Source organism: Oxyura jamaicensis, chromosome 19 (assembly GCF_011077185.1).
Source record: "Oxyura jamaicensis isolate SHBP4307 breed ruddy duck chromosome 19, BPBGC_Ojam_1.0, whole genome shotgun sequence".
NCBI lineage: Eukaryota > Metazoa > Chordata > Aves > Anseriformes > Anatidae > Oxyura > Oxyura jamaicensis.
In genome coordinates, this window is record NC_048911.1 from 59,933 (window position 1) to 79,728 (window position 19,796).

Genomic DNA, 19,796 nt, shown 5'->3' on the forward strand with positions numbered 1-19,796 from the left:
CACTTACATAAAAATAACTTTTACTGTTCAACAAGTGTGCTCATGTGATTTTTATATTAGTACAAACTTAAACAAACAAACAAATCCACCATATGACTTTTTAAAATAAATGATACCAATTCACCTTTCCCCTACTTGAGTACATTTACATTAAGGCTTTGAATCATCTGACCCACTATTTTACATTAAAATGAATGGGTCCACATGGATGCTAGTATGTCTCATTGAGACTTAGCATGAATAGAATTAAAGCTCACCACCTTAAGGAAACAGAAAGTCACATGCTCATAGCTTAACTATATTCCTTTTTGTCTCCAAACTAGAACATAAAGTTTAATAGTAACAGTATTTCATGGCAAGAGACAAGTACGTTTTTTAAAAAAAATATATATATATATTAATATTTTAAAAGTATATTATTAATTTAATGGCAACATCTTTGGAGAAACTTCCAGTTTTTGTTGTACAACACTGCTTTCTGGTGGTGATTCAGGCATGGGGAGTTCATTCAGTTCAACGTGCTGAAAATATAGCCCCACTTTTCCCCTTTAATAGTTCCAGGGCCCTACATAGAGCATACAGCTCACAAGCCTGATCTGACTTATGATGGACTCAAAAGTCCTGATTCCACAGGTTTTGAGTCACGAAAAACTGACCCCACAATCAGTAAGATTGTAAAGTAGGTACGTTTATTCAGCGCTGGGCAGTCCCACCTACTGTCCTCCTGCTGCATTCACCTTAGTGGCTGCAGGGTGTTTCTCACTCCTCTCTCTCCCAGCTGCTATTGTGTAGCAGTTTTTTCCCTTTCTTAAATCTGCTCTAAGAGGTACAGACAACCTTGCTTATTGGCATGGCTCTAACCAGTGGCAGGTCCCTTTTGGAGATGGCTGAAAATGGCCCTTATCTAACATGGAGAAGCTTCTGGACTCTTCTCACAGAAACCATCCCTGCATCCCCTTTCCACCCCCCCTCCCCCGCCCCCCCCCGCAACAAAATCCTTGCCACATAAAACCAATACAAAGATGCAGAGAGCAGGTGCAGTGCAGGATGCAGACAGCAGGTGCAGCACGCGCACAGCGAGGTGCAATACAACACAGGATGTGCACAGATGGCGCAGTGCAGGATGCACGTAGCGGGCACAGGAAGCACACAGAGGGGTGCAGGATGCACAGAGCAGGTGCAGCAGACACACAGCGAGGCGCAGTGCAGCGCAGGAAGCACACAGCAGGCGCAGCAGGCGCAGCACGCCCGCAGCGCAGGACAGCGCGTGGCGGAAGTGCCTGGACCCCGGCGGCCCCGTTAAGGCGAGCGGGGCGGGGCGGGGCTCCGGGCGCGCGGCTCCAGCTGACGCGGTCGGCGGTGAAGGGCGGTGGGGTCCCGACCGTGCCAGGCCCATGGCCCGGCCCCCGGCGCCCCCCGAGGCCCCGCGCTGCTTTGCGTCGCTGAGCACGGTGCAGCTGCGGGCGTTGCTGCAGGATGAGCCCCGGCTGCAGCGCGCCGCCCGCCTCAGCAGGAAGGTAGGGGCTCGGGGCCGCTGGCAGCTCCGTGCGAGGAGCGGGGCTGGGCGGTCCGGACCCCGGCCCTCTTTGGCCGGGCACTGGCCGGCCTGGCGTCCCAGCCGCGCCGCATCAGTCATGGTAGAAGCTTTGTTCGTGTACCTGCGGCTGCTCCGGTGCTGCTGCTGCCGCAGGGGGGGGGGAGGGCAGCAGCCATCGCACGCATCGAAAACCTGAGCGCGGTCAGAGCCTCTGCCTCCGCTGCTCTCCCTTTTGAGGCAAAGCTGCGATTGCAGGGGAACGGTAGCAAGGGGGGAAACGGCCAGGGGATGTGCCGCAGCCCTGGGGCAGCCGCTCCCTGCCTGGAGCCCCCAGCTGTGCCCCCCCACACCTGGGTGCCATCCCCCAGCTCATACCAAGGTGGCTGGAATAATCCAGGGTTGCCCTTTGGCTCCCATTGGTCCTGTGCTGCTTGGTGGGAATGGAGACGGATTATTTTTAAGTTAATGTAGGCCTGTTTTCACCATACTTCCACTTGGCTTCTTGATGCACAGCACACTCTGCTCTCTGCTTTCCATGGGTGGAAGATGTGTGTGCATCAAGAGAGGGTGCTGCTCTCCTGACGTCCTCATTAACTAACGAGGCCTTTCAGGAGCTGTGACTCGCTGCAGAAGGGGGGCTGGGTAGGCCAGCTGTGAGCTCTGCTAACCTTCAAGGTAACCTGCCCTGTGCTGTGAATGAGTTTTCCCTAGGACATGCCCCTTTTGAGGCAGAGCAGGTGGTAGGGATGGGAGTAGGCTCCATGGCTCAGAGTGGCTCCAGCTGTGCCTCCTGGTGTGAACCCTGCATCCCCGTAGTTTCAGAGTCTGCAGCTGGAGCGGGAGATGTGTTTGGCATCTAACAGTACCCTGGCCAGGGAGAACCTGTCCCTGCGCCCACAGCTGGAGGACGGGAAGGCTTCCTTAGCCATCAAGTACCAGGAGCTACGGGAGATACAAGAAGCGTGCTGGGACAAGCAGCAGCGCCTGGGTGAGTGGGGGGGTAAGGCAGAGCTGTGCAGGGCTGGCTGGCATGTCCAGAGAATGCTGCATTAACAGGAAGGCCAGGGTGGGCTCAGCACCATCAGACATGCATGGGGATACGGCCTGGTCGTGATCAGGAATGGTGTAAGATGTAACTGGCGCTCAGCTGCCATGGTGGGATGCAAGCTCTGCTGTGCAGATGGCTCCAGGGATGTGTCTCGGGGCTTTTTGTTGAGGGGGGGGAGAGCTCCCCTCATGCTTGGGAGTGGGAAAGACCACAATCCCAGCAGTGGGGGGAGGTCTGTTGGCAGCTCTATCCTTTCCCGGCACAGAGACATACCTGGAGAAGTGGAGCCCACAGAGTGCCCTTGGCCAGCTCCAAGCCAAGATGGATGCCTCCGAGGCAGAGTCAGAGGTGAGTCAGATGAGGCCCCTGTGCTACTGCCCCTTCCTCGCCTGGGGCCTGTGCCCTACTGTGTGCAGGACCCTGGAGAACAGTCCAGGGGCTCAGCCACCTGGGCTCCCTCCATGGTCCCGCAGCTCATTGCTTGACACTGCCCACTGCCTGTCCTGCAGGCACAGATGGAGCAGTTCCTGGCCCAAGACCTGCCCCTTGATGCCTTTCTGGAATCCTTTTGCCAGAGCCGCACACGCTCTCACATCTGCCGGGTGCAGCTGGAGAAACTGCAGGAGCTGCTGCAGAAACGCAGGGCAGACAGAGACCCTGCAGGCCCCATGGTGTGCCCAGGTGTCCAAGTCAGCCCAGCGCCAGTCTGCCTTGCCCCGCTGTGGAGTGGAGCAACCCCCAAAGACCTCCATCTCTGCTACCACTTCATGCATGCCTGTCTTATCCCCTCAGAGGTTGTTGTGCCCTTTGCTATGCCAGCTGTACCTCTGAAACGCTATCTCCCAGCCCTGGGAAAGCAGCCAGCAGCCCCCTGCCCTGACACCCCTAGGGGCTTGCCCCTGCACCTTGTCCGACACGTCCATCTGCTCAGCCCCCGTCCCTTCTGCGTGCAGCAGCTGCCATGCCATCAGAAACAGGAGCCACCACACCGGTAACAGAACAGGGACAAGGCTGTGCCCTGTGGGCTGCATGGTCTTGGCCAGGGAGCATGCAGGGGTGTCCACAAGGCCCTGAGGGGCTGTGGTGGCTGTTGGGCAGCTACAGGGGGTGGGTACTTGCGGAGAAGGAGCTTGGCTGAGGATGTAGTGGGGTAGCAAGTGTGGCCAGGCAGTAGATGCTGCACTTGGTGAGCTGTTGGGGGGGGGGGGGGGGGAAGATGTTTCTGTGTCCACAGCAAGAGGAACAGTGATGGGAGAGGGGGGGGGGGGTCAGGAGAACCCAGGTGGGTTGGAAGAGGGCTCAGGAGCTCTGGGCGCCACATGCTTTCTAAATAAAGACTCTTTTCCATGCTCTGTGTTCCCCTGTTGGCCTGTCTGTGAACAGATGTACAGGAGGGGTGGGGAGGAGGTGGCTGTGGGGGCGACACTTGCCAGGTTTGGAGGTCACCCTAGGCATTGCCCTTGTGTTTGGCCCAGTCCATCGGCATTGTGGGGATGGTGAGGGCTGCAGGAAGTGCAGGTCTCCCCCCAGCCCTGCAGTATTTTTAGTACACACTCCCTATCCACCCTCTTGCACTAGTTGTGGCTCCCCAGAGACTCCTCTGGGAGTCTTTCCTTAAACTCTTGCAATAGATGGTGAGACAAAGCTGGGAGGAAGCAGGATAGCCCTCAGGCAGCCTACATGTTCCCAGTACTGGGACGTCTCTTGTGCTGGTGTGTTGATGCTGTTTCTAGCCTTTGATTTGTTTTCAGGCTCTTATGCGTTCAGTCCCTGTCTGGTTGCAGGGTTTTTTGTTTGTTTTCCCCAGCTGTCTATCTACCCTCCAGCTAGGAGGCCCTGTTGTGCAGACAGCTTAGAAATCATCCAAAGAAGCACAGGGCTCTGGCCAAAATATGGACTGTAGGCTGGCAGTGCTTGATCACCCCCATCACCATGCAGCTTGCAGAGTCCCCTGAGTGCTCCTGCACCCATGGAGGAGATGGGCAGTACTGCTGCCCTCACCCAGGGTACCCTATCTCATGCTCCAAACCGCAACCCTCACCTGTGGCACTGAGGCCAGTCATCCAATTTAACCAGTTCAAACACGTTTAAGACAAATCAGGAACCAGCCACCGAGATGAATGCTGTCACTTTATTGGCAGGCCAGAAGACTGTGGTGGCTGGAATATTTGTTGTTTTGCAGAGCACCTCCTTCTTTCCAGGGTCCTACCATGCTCAGTTTGTGCTCATCCCTTCAACAAGGACAGTCAGCCATGTGCCAAGACATGGCTGACTGCTGGTTAGGCTCTGGCTTACCCCACAACACTAATGTGACCAGGGAAGTAAGAGGGCTGAGTAGGAGCACATAGGAGACCAGTTTAACCCTCAGCTTTACTGTAAGGAAGGTTCATGCTACAGATCTCAAGAGGTTGCTATTCCTCCATCCCAGTGCCCTGAGGCCAGTGCCAGGCTCTGGCCAGAGTCCCTGTGCAGGGCACATTGGCCAAGGGTCCTGGCTCATTATCCCTCATTATCCTCATTATCCCTCGCTATAGGGTTTGCACTGTTGCTTTCACCCCACAGACCATTATTTGCACCTCATGCAGCCGTGGCAGGAGCTGAAGCTGCTGAACCACAACATTCCCATACCCAGCTCCCAGAGAAGGGAAAGGGCCCAGCAGGTGCCTTGAGCATGGTGCTGAGTGCCTGGTGCTCTCTTGCAGAACTGCCTATGGCACAGGCAGGGAGAATGTGCGCAACCTGTCCTGGCGGACCCTTTTGGCCCAAACCAGCATCTTTTAGAGGGTAATTTTGGTCTTTGCTTCATCCTCCTCACTGTGGCCACTGGCCCTCTCCTGGAGCAAGCTCCACATGGGACCACCTCAAGGCTGTGTCTGGCAGGGGCTGGGATGCACAGTGTCCTGGAGCCCAACAGACAGCCATCCAGACTCCCTGCATAGGTTTATCAGCAGCTCCACAACAACCTGCTCTAGCCCAGGCAGCTACTGAGACACCTTACAGTGAGTGTCAAATCTGGTCCCATGAGTGTGAATCCTCAAAGTGAGCAGCTGCCTCTCCCAAGTCCAGGGAGGTGGAGTATCTTTATCTTACTGAAGGTAACAGTCCAAAACCACAGTGAGTCAGGAGCCTTTGCTGGGTTGCAGCAGCCCTGGGTGGCTTTCTGTCTGTAGAAGCCCTGCAGCACCCCTGGGTGCTGGCCCCACTCAGTGGGATGACATGGCTAGGCTCTGCAACCCAGTAGTCCATTACCTTTCTTCATCCAAGGCCCGCTGGCAGACTCTGGCACAAGATGATTCCCTGCCCTGAGGAGATTCTTCTAAGCCCCAAACCTGGAGATGGGTCTATCCAGCTTGGGGCCAGGTCAGTGGTCCTGATGGGAAGCACACACAGGATTAGTGCAGTGCATGTCTCTGGGGAGCACAGCACCATTAGCTGCCTGCCTCTTGGCTCCCAGAGTACACAGGCAGTGCCTCACCATTCTGGCAGCTCTGGTCCCTTACGCAGGCAGACCTGGGAGGACAAAGTCCTGCACACAGCCACAGGATGGGAGCATTGGTAACAGGTAGGAGCTGGCAGAAGCAGCAAGAGTCCTGCTGGGGAGGACGATCCTCCTGTGCCTCTCCTTACTGTGCAGTGACACTTTCACCAGCACCCATGCCCTAGAGGGCCACCACCCACCATGAGGCCTGTCGGGGGGAGGGGGGGGAGGTGAAGAGGGAGGGGATTTGCCTCCACTTGCCCCAGGGAAGAGGAAGAGCTGCTACTGTGTGTGGAACGTGGCCCCACATTAATTCCTGCACCAAACTGGGGAAAGGTGGTCTGGAGTGCAGGCCCTGCTGGGTGCGTGGCCTCTCTTGCTCCCCAGGCAGGTGGGTGAGCAGCAACCCCAGCCTGGGATGGACAGGAGACCAGGCAGAGAAGGGCTACCCCTGTCAGACTCCCAGAGACCCTTTGAGCCACAACCCTGCTCCACTGGAGGATAAAAAACAGGATGGGGCTGGCCAGCAAGTGGCATAGCCACAACATGGTGCCCCAGCTGGGCCTCCCTGCACAGCAAGTGCTGAGCTGGCAGCAGGGCTGTTAATAGGTAACTCCATTAACAGAAGAGTTGCCGCAGGGGATGCTGCTGATGGGAAGGTGATGCTGCCTCACCCATCCCTACATCTGCAGGTGCTGCCAACCATGCAGCCCTTCCCCAGGACCTTTCACTGGGACCCAGGAGAAGCAGGGCTAGGGTACAGAGCTTTGCCCAGCAACTCTAGGGCAGGTGAGCATTGGGGCTGTCCCCTTGGAGCTTGGTTCAGGACCCTGCTCACACAGCCTGCTCCTCTCTGGGCAAGGCCCTGACCTTGCAAGGTCTCAGGTGGTGACAGGCTTAATCCAGACTTATCTCAGTTTACCTGGAGCTTTCATTCAACTTAGTGTAGCAACAGCTAAACTCTGCTTTTGTCCTGTTTCCTCCCCTTTTCCACCTTGAGTTTCTGATGTTGGCAACTCACACAATCCCTTGCCATTACACCACTGCTGTCACAGTTAGATACTGACGGATTTCCTCTGGCACTCCTGCCACAGGTACCCCACAAGGACTGTGCTCACTTGGCTAATGGAAAACCAATTGCCCCTGGCAGCCTTCCATTAGGGAAACAACTTGGGAAACAGGAGAAATATTAAACACGATGACAGTATTAGCACAAGACAATGAAGGTGTAGAAACTTCGTGTGCTGGGAGGTGGCAGTAGGTCCGTGAATCTGGATTACCTCCAGCCAGTATGTGCCTGATTCAAAATCCCTCCTGAAGAAGCAGAGCACTCAGGCCCAACCAGCATGGAGGTGGTGATCTGAAGACCAGTGTCCTGGTTTCAGCTAGGATTGAGTTAATTTTCTTCTTAGTAGCTGGTATAGCACTGTATTCTGGATTTAGAATGAGAATAATGTTGATAACACATCAACGTTTTAGGTGTTGCTGAGCAGTACTTACACCAAGTCAAGGACTTGCCTGCTTCTCATACTACCCTGCCAGTGAGGAGGCTGGGGGTACACAAGAAGCTGGGATGGGTCACAACCAGGACAGCCAAAAGGGTATTCCATAACTTATGGCGTCATGCTGAACAATAAAGCCCGTGGAGCTGGCTAGGGGACTGCTTGGGGAATGGCTGGGCATCAGTTAGCAGATGGCGAGCAATTGGGTTGTGCATCGTTTGGTGATTTTTTGTTGCTGTTGTTGATTACTGTTTATGTTGTTTTTGTTTGTTTGTTTGTTTTCTCTATTAAACTGTCTTTATTTCAGCCCATGAGTTTCTGCTCTTTTCTTACACTGTCCATGCTACTCACAGTTAGGTACATAGATTAGCTCAGCTTTGGTGTCTGGTTACTTCACCCTCCAATTTCAGACACAAGCACCAGGCACAGAGCAGGACAGACAGATGGCTTATAGGATTGCTTCCCTATCCCCAGTGTTAAGCAGGGAGCACACTAACTAGTCGCAGTTCCTCCTGTTCTGTGCAGCACCAACGCACTCCCTGGCTGCAAGTTAGTTCATGGCTGGATACAGGGCTTGACTGCAGGAACAGCCCACAGCCCTGGGCCTCAGCACTACACACAGAGATCAAGATCAATCTTGAACACAAATGTTTGGCAGGGCTGCCTTGAAAACCTTACAACCCATGATACCAGGAACTAGAGATGTATTCCTTTACAGCACCCACTGCTTTGCATGGCTGTTGCCAAGCTCTTCCAGCCTGCAAGATACTATTACTGGCCAAACTCTGACTGGGAAACAGCCTCTGGTCTTTCAAGAAACTTGTCTTACAGCACAAAAATAATCAGTGATGTCACTAGCCACAGCTCTAGAGGCTTTCAGTTCATAACCAATTTGAACACCAAGCTCCCTCTGCCCTTCGCATGTTGACATTTCAGGACTATTATCCTACATAGAGGGGGTGGAACAACAACCAAAGAAGATGCTGGAAAGCCCTCTACATGCTCCCAGGCTGAATTTCTCCAAACACAAAGCACTTTTGAGCACCTGCAGTTGGAATTAGTAAAATTATTTCCGGAAGAGGCAGAAAACTCTCCTATAGCAGCATATACCCTGCACCAGTACACATTACACTCTGACGTGCTACTGCGTAAGGCTCAGTTCAGTTATCACGGAACTCCATAGCTGGAAAATGTTAGGCATTTTCCTTTCGCAAGCTTATATTGGAAGAAAACATAACCCAGGGTCACTGCAGTGAGAGGGAAGGGCTCAGCTTCTGCACAGAAGTCACAGCCAAGCCCAGCAAATACAATGCAAAGCAATGCAGACAATACCTTTGGCATGCTAAGCATTGCAATACCATGTTATAGCAAGCTTCATTCTCTTCAAATAGTATGGGTGAAACTTTCACCAAAGGAAACACAGAATCGCTTAGAGACAATCCTAAAACACTCCGTACTTAAATAGGTAAATACTCTTATGTACAAATGATGCTTAGACACATGTAAAACACAAATAACACCACTCAGTGCCCAGAAGCGTACCGCTCCAGCCATAAAGGCCTATATGAGATAGTCTTGTGCGAAGTTCCTAGCAAGCCATAGACAGGACAGGCTGTTCTAAATACCAAAGTATTTTGGGCAGCATCTCCAGGTGATGTGACACGCTGACTAGGACATGGTTTCATTCTTGTAGGACCAGGTTTCATTCTTCAAGTGTGAAAGCATGGAGGTGGCTAGTTTCAGATTAACAGTAAACCACAAGGAGTCATTAGTCAGCATTGGCTGACCCTATGAACACAGCACACAAAAACTATAGTCAATCATTTAATCTCCACTGCAGCTCAAGAGAAGACACATGGTTCCCACCAGGGTCAAAGAACAGCACTGATGGTGGGGACATGTCAGAGTCCACAAACAAAGGTCCACAAACCCATCAGGCACAACATCTGCAGGTCATACTGGCAGAAGGGTCAGCCTATGGAGAAGGGCCCACATATGGTACCCAGTGGTTATACAATGTCTGCAGGTCACACTTGCAAAGGTAACACATCACAGCCACGTATTGTGGCCATGCACTGTCTCTAAAGATCACAGCAAAGGGGACAGGTCACAGCATGAGGAGCTGAGCCCAGGCATGAAGTGGGTGCAGAGGCCCTGCCCACCAGTGAGCCCCGTTGTCCTGTTGCAGTGGTGGAGCTGGGCTGGTGCCCACACGTTACTTGAGGCTGTAGAGCAGGACAACGCCCAAGAAAAAGAGGAGCCCAACTGAGAGGTCAGAGAAGAGTCGGAAGCGGCCTTGGGCCGCAGCCTCCTCCCGGCGGAGGCGTAGCTGCTCCCGCCGCGCCCGCAGCACCCGCTCCCGCTCCAGCTGCTCCCCGTAGTGCGCGCGGTAGAAGGCGTCGAAGTCGAAGGGCGGCGGGACGGGCCCGCGGCGGGAGGAGGCGGCGGCGGCGCGGGCGGGCGGGGGCGCGGGGGTGACCGGGCGGCCCGAGGGCTTGGGGGCGTCGCGCACGTCCTCGCGGCTGAGGACGCCGCGGTCGTACTTGCGGCGCAGCACGGCGCTGCCCAGCACCAGGTAGGCCTCGCTGACGGCGGCGAAGCGCTCGGCGGCGGCAGCGCTGCCCGCGTTGCGGTCGGGATGGTACCGGAACGACTGCTCGTAGTACGCCGTCTTGATCTGCGCCTGTGTCGCCGTGGGCGGCACACCCAGCACCTCATACAGGTCGCGGCGCGGCCCTGAGGCCTCGCCGCATCCCCGGTGCCCGGCGCGGCCCGGCGCCAGGCCGAGGCCCGGCGCGGCGAGCAGGAGGCGCCGCAGGCGACCGATCGCCGCCGGCTCCATCGGGCCGCGCTGCCTCAGCGCCCGTGCGCCACCATCTTGGGTGCGGCGCGATGTGCGCCGGCGCTTCGTGGTGACGTCGGAGCAGTGACGGCACACGGCAGCATGGCGGGCGGCGGGCGCCGGCCCGAGCACCGTGGGCCGCCCGAGCTGGTGAGGCGGCGGCGCCGGGCCGCTGGCGGGGCCGAGCCGCTGGCAGGGCTGGGCCTCACGCCTCCCCCTCCCTTCTCTCGTTGCAGTTCTACGATGAGGTGGAGGCGCGGAAGTACACGCAGAAGTACGGCGGGCTGGGCTGGGCTGAGGGAGCGGCTGCGGGGCCCGGGCCCGGCGTGCCCCTTCCTGAGCCCTCCCTTGCCCTGCCTTGCAGCTCCCGGGTGATGGAAATCCAGGCGCAGATGTCGGAGCGGGCCGTGGAGCTGCTGGGGCTGCCCGAGGACCGGCCATGCCTCCTCCTGGATGTGGGGTGAGCGGGGCCCAGCGTCGGGGCGCAGCACACAGGCATGTGGGGATTCAGCCCGACATGGCACCGAGGGGGGTGCCCGGGCCCCATGGCGCTGGTGTCTGCTGTGGACTAACAGAGGGGGATGTCACTGTTGTGCAATGGCTGTCCTAGAGCATTGTCTGGCAAGGCCTGTGATCTCTGTTTCCACCCTTTCCTCCCTTCAGCTGTGGCTCTGGGCTGAGTGGGGATTTTATCTCTGAAGAGGGGCACTACTGGATTGGCATGGACATTAGCCCTGCAATGTTGGGTGAGTGGCCCCTCCTCCCCTTTAGCTCTCACTTCACCTCAGGTGATTGTTGAAGGCATGAGCTTGGTACCATGAGCTGTCCTCTGTTCTGTGCAGATGTGGCTGTGGAGAGAGAGGTGGAAGGAGACCTTCTTCTTGCAGATGTGGGTCACGGCATTCCCTTCAGGCCTGGCATGTTTGATGGCTGTATCAGGTGAGTTTGTGCACCTAATCAAGCTCTCTTGATACTCTGCATAGCTACATATTTTGTACTGTATACATGGTCTGCTTATGTTGCATAACAGATGACTGAGATGACTCCTTACCTGTCACTGTTTACTCCATGCCAACTTGACTCCAGCTCTCTGGGACAAGCTGCTGAGATTCTAGATTGTAGAAGCAGCAGTTTCCCAAGAGATGCTTGTCTGTGTTTTGTGGTAGTGAGCTGGGAAGAGTATCAAAATAAATAAAGTGAAGTTGGGGATAATGTCAGGGGAGTTGACTTGCACCTAGGATGAAAACCTAAAGTATTCCTGTGACGTTGATCTAGGGACTGACCTCACAGCCGAGCTTGATGGTTGATTTTGAGGTGAAGGGGAAAGAAATACTTTTCTTAGAGAATACCTCATAAAGGCACCGTACAGGAGCAGGGGCTGTCTGTTACTGATCTGAATCAGTTTGGGATTGCTCATTGTCAAAACCTGCATGGCTACGTGTGGGCTATGCAAGGGCCCCAACCAAGCATTGAATTATTTGAGCACCTGGCCTGGGAGAGATGCTTGGTGTTTTTGTTGTGCTTGAATAACTGCTGTGCTATGTTGGATTGTGGCATGGCTTAGGGAGTCTCAAGAGGGATTCCTGTAGTGTCTTGACTGCAAAGTGGAAGGCAAAGTTACTTAGGGAAAATTAGTTTCCATGATGCCTAAAACATTTAACGCTGAAAGGAAGCTCAAAGGGAGGTTAGGGCTCTGCTAAAGAATTGATGGCTCGTTGTCTTGAGGGTCTTGCTCTCTTTCTCAGTATTTCCGCAGTGCAGTGGCTTTGTAATGCTGATAAGAAGTCGCATAGTCCTCCAAAACGCCTTTATCAATTCTTCTCAACTCTTTATACTGCCTTGGTAAGTGTCATGCTCTCTCAGTCAGGCCTCTGCCTATTTCTGTGTCCTCACTGGTGACTTTTAGGAAGACTTTTTAAGTAAATACTAGCAGGAGCATCTATTTCCTGTCTGCATTCCTTTTTGCATGGAGCCCTGTGTTTCTGTAATCCCTGCTGTTAGTTTCATGCCCTGCTGTGCTGCAGAGAAGCTGACTCTGCAGTCTGAGCAGCTCTGCTGGGAGAGTTCTCTAGGAAGTTTTAGGCGTTGGGGGCTAGGGACTGGGTGACCAGAGGGGAACCTTGTCTTAACAGGGTCATGACTGACTTTATTTCCCATAGGCCCAAGGATCCCGAGCCGTCCTGCAGCTGTACCCTGAGAATTCAGAACAGGTACTAGATATCACTTGGTGGGGAAGAAGAACAGGCAGAGCAAGGCAGAAAACCTGTGTGCTCTTTGGGGCTTTGAATTGCCCCACATCAGGTCTGTCTCTGTCCTTCCTGCCATCCATAAAGCTGCAAGAGCCAGGAAAAAAACAACAAGGAGAAAGCCCTACGCAATTTCTGCTGCTTCACAGTTTGTTTTGGGCTGAGCCTTAAAATCAAAGAAATTGACAGGACTTGATCTAAATGTGCTGTGCTGGATTTTTGCCTGTGTGACTGGGTTGTACTGGGCTGTAATTGTCAGCACTGTACTATAATTCCCAAGGGCTGGAAAATCCAGCCTAGTATACCTCTCCTGGAGAGTCTGCTGCTCCACTGAATCCCGGCAAGGTGGAGGAGCAGGGAGAACAAAAATACTGCAGGCTGCTGCCTGGATGGAACTGCAGAGCTAGGGGCTTGGTGTAGGGTTTAACAGAAGCAGGGTTGACCCGTCTTGTGCATACACAGTTAGCTGTGACTGAGCCTAGAGCTCTTGGGCTTTGGTTGTGGGTGAATGACATATGCATGTGCTTCTTTTTCCAGCTGGAGCTCATCACGGCCCAAGCCATGAGAGCTGGCTTTACTGGGGGAATGGTGGTAGATTACCCTAACAGCACCAAAGCCAAGAAGTGAGTCCTGTGTTTCTGTGAATGGGCAATGTGAGGCATAGCCTCAGCAGTGATTTTTACAAGCTGTTTTTCTCTTTCCCACGGTTCAATCCTGGGCAGAGGTGACAGTTTATATCTGACTCTATAATAGAAGATCCCAGTCTTGCTTAGGGACTGGGAATCACATGCTGAATCTCAGCTTCATGTTCCTCATATTTTTTTCCCTTCAGGTTCTTCCTCTGCCTCTTTGTTGGGGCTTCTGGCACATTACCAAAGGTGAGGAACTCTGCCTAGCAGCAGAAATGCTTTCCTGGCTGCTGGGTTATGTGGAAGAGCTGTGGGTGAGCAGGAGTCACACCAGACAACTGCATATGCAGATGTGGCTTCACTCTTATGTTTCTTCTCATCTGGTTTCTGTGTCACAGTTTCTGAGAGATCAGTTTACGCCTGCCCAGTCCCTCCCCTTATAGAGCACTGTGTTTCCCTTAATTTATTTAGATGGCAGTGACCACTAGCTCTTTCTGCACCAGGTGAAAGTTCCTAATTTTGCTTTTCAGGGCCTTGGTACTGAGTGTGCTGATGGAGAAGAAATACACCAGGCAAAGTTCACCAGTGAGAGGTATTGTACGTGGGGTGAAGTTTCAAGTCCTCCCCAATTTCAGGGGATATAAGTGCTCAGTTTTGCTTATTGAGGACCACAGTGCTTCTATGTGTGAAGTGGTGGGAAGGAACGGACTGGGGGTACTGGGAGGACCATTGGCAGCCCAGATGGGCACTGCTTTATCTTACTGAAGGGCCCCAGACACAATGAATGTAACAGGTTGGTTTGACTAGAGGGCTTTGCTATGGCATCAGGGAGCTGCTGTTGATGCTCACCCTGGAACTTCAGCTGAGCATTCAGACTGAGGTTCACTTTCTGTCCAGCACTCAGCTCTTCAGCTCCACACTGTAGCATAGGTTACTGGTGGTGGAAGGGAGGTTTTTTACAGTTCTGGTTATGTTTTTTTGTTGTTTTTTTTTTGGCGGGGAGGCAGGCTGCTGTGCTTGAAACCTGGTGTTCCCTTCCATCCTCTGTCAAGTTCTTTGCTGTCTGACTGTGCCTAGCTGTGTCCTGGGTGGTTTCTCCTGCTGGCAAGGTCTCCTCCTATAGTAGTGGTGCAGGGAGGAGCCCCCCCTGCAGCCAGTGGGAGAGACAGAGAATAAAAAAGAGGAAAATCGTCATGGCTGCCAGGAGCTGGTGGCTGCCATGTTTTCCTGTCTCTTACACTGCTGTGCTCTGCTCACTTAGTCCAGGGGGTACTTCATCTTGGAAGGCAATAGCAGAACTGGCAACTTGTTGGGAAGCCAGAGGCTTTGTCTGCTTTGTTCAGAGTAGAGCAGACAAGGGGAAGGTGGCTGCACTTAAGCACGCTGCTGGTATGTCAGATGTGGCACAGGGGAGTGCTGGTCTGCTGCAGCCAGGGGAGGATAGGTATCCCTTGGCTCAGAGCTGTGGTTGGTGGTAGCCTCCCTCCTCCTGTGTGTCTGGAGCTGGACCATGTGGGCCTTGTCCACAGTGCTCCTGAGCCTCTTTTATCCCTGGGGAGTGGGAAAGCACACGCTGTTTTTATGAGGCAGAGGGCATACCCAGGTCTGGGTGGAAATCTTCCAGGGCACAAAAGTGTTCCTCCCCAGCTGCTGTCTGCTGTCTCTGTAGGACACGGTTCAGAAACACTAAGGGCAAGTCTGTGAAGAAAAGCCGGGACTGGATTCTTGAGAAAAAAGAGCGCAGGCGACGACAGGGCAAGTAAGTTTAGCTGGGTCCTGCCTCAGCTGAAGTTGACTATGCTGGACTGGCTTGCTGTCTGTCACCCATTCAAACTCCTGCCATGAACTAGCTTCCCTTCCCTACCTGTGTATCACAATGAGTTGCTCTCTGATTTTCTTCACAGGGAGGTACGAGCAGACACGAAATACACAGGTCGAAAGCGCCGCCCTCACTTCTGAATTGCTGTGGACACTGCTGACATGGAAGACTGTGTGTTGGCTTCTCCAGTGAGCCTCCTGTGAATGGCACAGATGGGCACCCCAGGCCTGGGACTTGTTGGAACAGGTCACTGTGGCTCTTGCAGGTGTAGACTGGCTCAGGTGCAGCCAAACTGCAAACTGCAAAGCTGCCAGACCTGCTTTCTCTGAAGGCAGTGGCACAGAGTTCTGTCCAATTGGTGTCTGCCATGCCATTGCTTATTTTCCTAATGGGGCGGTGAGCCAGAGCATTATATCCAGCTTCTTCACTAAACAGTCAATGAGTTAGAAGTGTTGCTGGTCTCCTGTGTTGCGTCCTCAGTGCAGGGGAGCTGAGGTGGAAAACAGCACCAGGTTTCCTGCCAGCTTCCCCTCTGCCTGCAGGCAGGTAGCCAGGCAGTATAAAGGTGTGTGTCCCATGAGAGCCAGTCTTCCTCTAGGCAGAATGGCAGAAGTATTATCTGAACTTTCCTATGGTGATTCCTCCTGCATCCGCTTCAAATCAGGCCCACCCTGTATTCATTAATGCTCTGAGGGTGTTGGAATCTCTAAACTGCAACCCTTGCTGCCTGTCACTTCCTCCCTTCCCTTTAAATAGAGGTGCCAGCCCAGAGCTTTACAGTTACAAATGTTTATTCTACATAAAAATTCCACAAAACGGGAAGCTGTTTTGCACCCAAAGCTTTGGGAGAAGGAAGGGAGGTTAGCCGGGAGGGAAAGGGTGAAGGAGAAAAGAGGCAACAATACAGTGTCATCCAGCCCAGTGAGACAGAGCAAGCTAGGGTCAAGATCCACATAGAAAACAAGGACACTTAGCTCACAGTACAGCAACAGTACAACTCCACAGAGGGCTTGGAAAGCCTTCAAGTACATTACTTACTAAAAAACAAACAAACAAAAAAAATACAACTAAAAAAATAAATCCCCAATCCCCAATTCAAGTGCAAGCTGTGTGTGCCCCACACTGCTCATAGAATACTGCATCAACATGCTCGTGGTGCTAGGAGGGCAGGTGGCACTTGGAACAGAGGTGTCAAAACCCAAAGGATAAGTGGTCTGAGGTTGGGGGCTAGAAAGAAAAAGTGAAATGTTTCCCCAAAGTACAACCACACTATTGGTGATTCAGTCTGTACATGCAATGACAGGCAGGTAAAAAGGAACTCAATGGGGCTTCCCATAGCGCAGGGGAAACTATCGCACCAAAACACCCTCTCCTCACAGCAAGGACAGTGAGAGACAGCCTGCAGGGCAGTGAAGGCAGCATGCTCCTCTACCTCCATCATGTCAGAGCATGCAGCTATCACTGCCTGCACGATCCCAGCAAAGCGCCAGTGGCAAAATCACAGTGCCGTCTGGTTCCTGCTGCTGGCAGTGGTGGTATCGACACGGAGCAAGTGTCAGAAACCACACCAGTGCTGTTCTTGGCTTTGTGCCTTGATGGGGCTGGGCACTGAGGTCATCTGAGCTTGTATCACAGAAACCATTTCTTGGAAGAAAAAAGAAAAAGTCCCCTTGTGCTAGCAGTGGGCATTGCTGCGGGGTCAGAGCCTGAGATGAACTCTTGCCTGCCCACCTAGGAGCAGCCCTACCAGTAGTGTTATTGCTTCCCAGAGGAGGGGGCCTGCAGCTCACACTAGCTTAGCACAGCAATGTGCAGAATTGCAGTGGCAGGCACCAGCACTGGGACAGAAGCAGCAGGCATTGTACATCACCTCCACCTCTCTCTCCTGTAGCCAGACATGCCCACACAGCAAGGGCTATGCCAGTGCCTGCTTCCTACCCTGGAGGGGTCTCCAGAGCCTGCCTGCCCCTGCTTGCAGGGGTCCCAGTGCCCCAAGCCATTGTGCACACACAGACTGCAGTGGTGTAGCTAATATTAGATGTCACGGGACTCTGAAAGAAGGAGTCTGTGCTCTTGGATGTTCTCATGGCCACAGGTGCTGGGGGCTTGGGCTGGGCAGGATGGGGGACTGGGCTGGACACGCTCCCCAGCAGTGACTGAATGCAAGCAGGGTTCTGTTGTGGGACCTTTGGTAATAGTGACAGGGAGGGCTGTGCTCAGGGAAAGCAGGACTGTGTCCTGGCTACAGCCTGCTGCCCTGCACCCTGCACCTGTGGGCATGCTGCACAAGGCCAGTGCCAGTGCTATACCAGCCAGGCAGAATGATGGAGCACGGGGTGGGGCAGGGCTCAGCTCCAACCAGGCCTGCCCTCGCCCTTCCGCCCCAGCTTCCACTCCTTAGCCCTCAGGGAACATGGAGGTGGAGTGCACTCAGCTGCCCCTGATTGAAACAGTGAGGCAGCATGCTGCCTGCAGCTGGAGTACTCACTGCCATCAAGTGCCTCTTTTCTGTTACCAGCATCTGGGCTCATGTCCAGCCTCCACCCTAGTGCATGTCTGCAAGCTTGGCACCAGCACCTACCCTGCTCGGGCTCCTCCACAGTGCTTTGGCATTTCATGGGCCAGCCAGAGCACCAGACTCTCCTGAGGAATACAAGGGCAGACCCCTGGTGTTGGACTGAGGCAGCAGCATGCAAGTAACAGGATGGTGGCAACAGGGCTGCATCCATGCAATAGATAAAGCTGACAGCATGGGGCACCTAGGTGCTGGCACAGCAGCCCACAGTGTACAGGTGTCTCCCTGATGGCCCCATGGAAGAGCAGGCAGCAGGACACTGTGACAGAAGGAGGTGGCAGGCAGATGCTCAGATGTGGTAGAGATGGAAAGAGGTCAGGCCTTGCCCTGCTCAGGAGCTGGTGACAAAAGGAGGAGAAAGAAGGCTGCTGCTTTTAGCTTGCAGGGTGTGGATGCAAGCCTTTGCTGCTCCCTGGGACTGTGACAGGAGAAAGCCCCATTGCCTCCAGCCCCCAGCCCAAGGGTGTATATGTGGAGGAGTTGGGCTGGGTAAAGCCTTGCTCCCAGATAAGTACCACCTGGGGCTGTGGGTGTCAGAGCTGTCCTCAAACTCTGACAGCCTAAGCCCAGGCATGGGGACAGCAAGTGCCAGGGCCACTGTGTGCCAGAGCTGAGAACAGAACAAGGAGGATTTGGAGCAGGGCAAGCAGCCAGTGAAAGTTGGTGGCCTCAAACCACCTGTGGCCTCTTGCCCTGCCAGGCCAGTACTGAGGTGCAGCACTGAGCCCCATGTGACTGTCCCCATCCCTAAGAATCAGAGATGGCCCCAAGCAGCACCACTCACTGGCCAGCAGCAGCACATCCAGCCCGAGGCACCTGCACTGGGGCAAGGGCTTGCACAGGGCAGCAGGCAGCTCCACCACTAGCAGAGCAGCAGGAATGGAGCCCTGCAGCCAGGTATGTGCACAGGGAGGGCAGAGCCTGGCAGAGTGCACCACGGGGAAGTGCCTCATGAGTAAAGCAGCCTGAGGAAAAGTGTTTTGCAAACACGGATGTGGCTGACAGACACAAGAGTTCTGGCTGAAGGTGATGGGAAGAGCTGGGAAAAGTTGACTGGGCTCTGTGCTCCTGAGGACTCTGCCCATCATTTGTCTCATCTTCAGGTGTCACTAACACAAACTGCCTAGCACAAGAAGAGCAGCAGTGCCCAATGGTACCTCTGTCCCCACCTGGTCCCAGCCAGTGTCTCAGGCTGGTGCAGTGATGAGAGCTCAGGTTCTCCCCAGAGGTCCCCCTCACGCCCATCACTGTCCCCTGCACCCCGCCTGCACCCCAAGGCTGGTGCTCCCTCCACACAGACGCACCGCACACACAGCATCACAAACAACCATGCATTAGAAACTGAAATGCTGCTGGGAAGCTCCGGGGGCTGCGTGGTTCGCTCCAGTGTGGCTGCAGCCCCGTGGTACGCGCGGCTCCATCCATCACAAACAGTCCTGTGGGGGTGAGTCTATCCGAAAATACCGCCGAAGGTAGAGGCAATGACAATACCCAGGATCACACAGCAGATAATGATCATGATCTTCTTCTGCTCAGGTGTTCCAGCACCGGCAGGGAGAGAAGGGAGAGGGGACCATGAGTGCCGGGGCAAGCTGGATTCAAGAGCTGGGGCCTGCGATGTGCCCCATCCCTGTGTGTCTGTGGTGGGCTCTGATCAGCACCAGGGGAGCCAGACAGGCTCTGGCCATTGCTGGGGCATGGCTGGGTACCCAAGCTCCCTCTTAAGCACTGGACTGGCAAACCTGGTGGTCCACTAGATCCCCTGAGCTGCTAGACTGCTGCAGAGACATAGGAGCATGCTGGTAGGGCCAGGCTTGGGGAATGGGACAGGCAGCTGGCACTGTGCTTGGGGTCAGAGCTCTACCATGCCTTTCTCTACCACGCCTTTCTCTACCACCTCCACCTTGTTTTGGCAAGGGACATGGCTCCCACATCTAGCCTGGCCCATGGAATCCACCCTGTCCCTTCTCCCACCAATGAGCACCCCTGCCCCATGTCTTGTTGACAGTGCTCAAGGAGCCCCCTGTTACAGAGCTCTGCCTCAGTTCATGTCACCAGCAGGACCCATGCTGCACCCAGTGGTGTGGGGTAAAGCAGTAGTTGAGTACCCACAAGGCTGC

At 54.3% G+C, this 19,796-nt stretch overlaps 4 protein-coding genes and 1 non-coding gene across 6 annotated transcripts in view; 3 read left to right on the forward strand and 2 right to left on the reverse strand.

The window, feature by feature from the left end:
- The first annotated feature begins 1,114 nt into the window (after positions 1-1,114).
- VPS37D (VPS37D subunit of ESCRT-I) lies at positions 1,115-3,667 on the forward strand. Of its 2 annotated transcripts, none has more exons than XM_035343222.1 (4): positions 1,115-1,517; positions 2,354-2,525; positions 2,851-2,933; positions 3,095-3,667. In XM_035343222.1, the coding sequence occupies exons 1-4, from the start codon at positions 1,395-1,397 to the stop codon at positions 3,578-3,580; spliced, it is 864 nt and encodes a 287-aa protein (XP_035199113.1). In that variant the 5' UTR covers positions 1,115-1,394; the 3' UTR covers positions 3,581-3,667. The 2 variants fall into 2 exon arrangements, with proteins under 2 accessions (XP_035199113.1, XP_035199114.1); XM_035343223.1 differs by lacking the exon at positions 1,115-1,517 and adding an exon at positions 2,059-2,212.
- A 4,164-nt stretch (positions 3,668-7,831) lies between these two features.
- DNAJC30 (DnaJ heat shock protein family (Hsp40) member C30) lies at positions 7,832-10,434 on the reverse strand. Its single transcript, XM_035343227.1, has one exon. The coding sequence runs from the start codon at positions 10,405-10,407 to the stop codon at positions 9,781-9,783; it is 627 nt and encodes a 208-aa protein (XP_035199118.1). The 5' UTR covers positions 10,408-10,434; the 3' UTR covers positions 7,832-9,780.
- A 45-nt stretch (positions 10,435-10,479) lies between these two features.
- Positions 10,480-15,923, forward strand: BUD23 (BUD23 rRNA methyltransferase and ribosome maturation factor). Its single transcript, XM_035343226.1, has 12 exons — positions 10,480-10,557; positions 10,644-10,681; positions 10,772-10,867; positions 11,071-11,153; positions 11,250-11,346; positions 12,153-12,249; positions 12,567-12,617; positions 13,191-13,276; positions 13,486-13,531; positions 13,813-13,874; positions 14,952-15,041; positions 15,187-15,923. The coding sequence occupies exons 1-12, from the start codon at positions 10,510-10,512 to the stop codon at positions 15,239-15,241; spliced, it is 849 nt and encodes a 282-aa protein (XP_035199117.1). The 5' UTR covers positions 10,480-10,509; the 3' UTR covers positions 15,242-15,923.
- On the forward strand, positions 14,391-14,524 carry LOC118176477. The gene has a single exon (XR_004755426.1).
- Positions 15,875-19,796, reverse strand: part of STX1A (syntaxin 1A) — a 117,050-nt gene continuing 113,128 nt past the window's right edge. Inside the window, exon 10 of the mRNA XM_035343221.1 lies at positions 15,875-19,204. Within this exon, the coding sequence (XP_035199112.1) occupies positions 19,127-19,204 (78 nt within the window). The 3' untranslated portion in view covers positions 15,875-19,126. The remainder of the gene's footprint in view (positions 19,205-19,796) is intronic.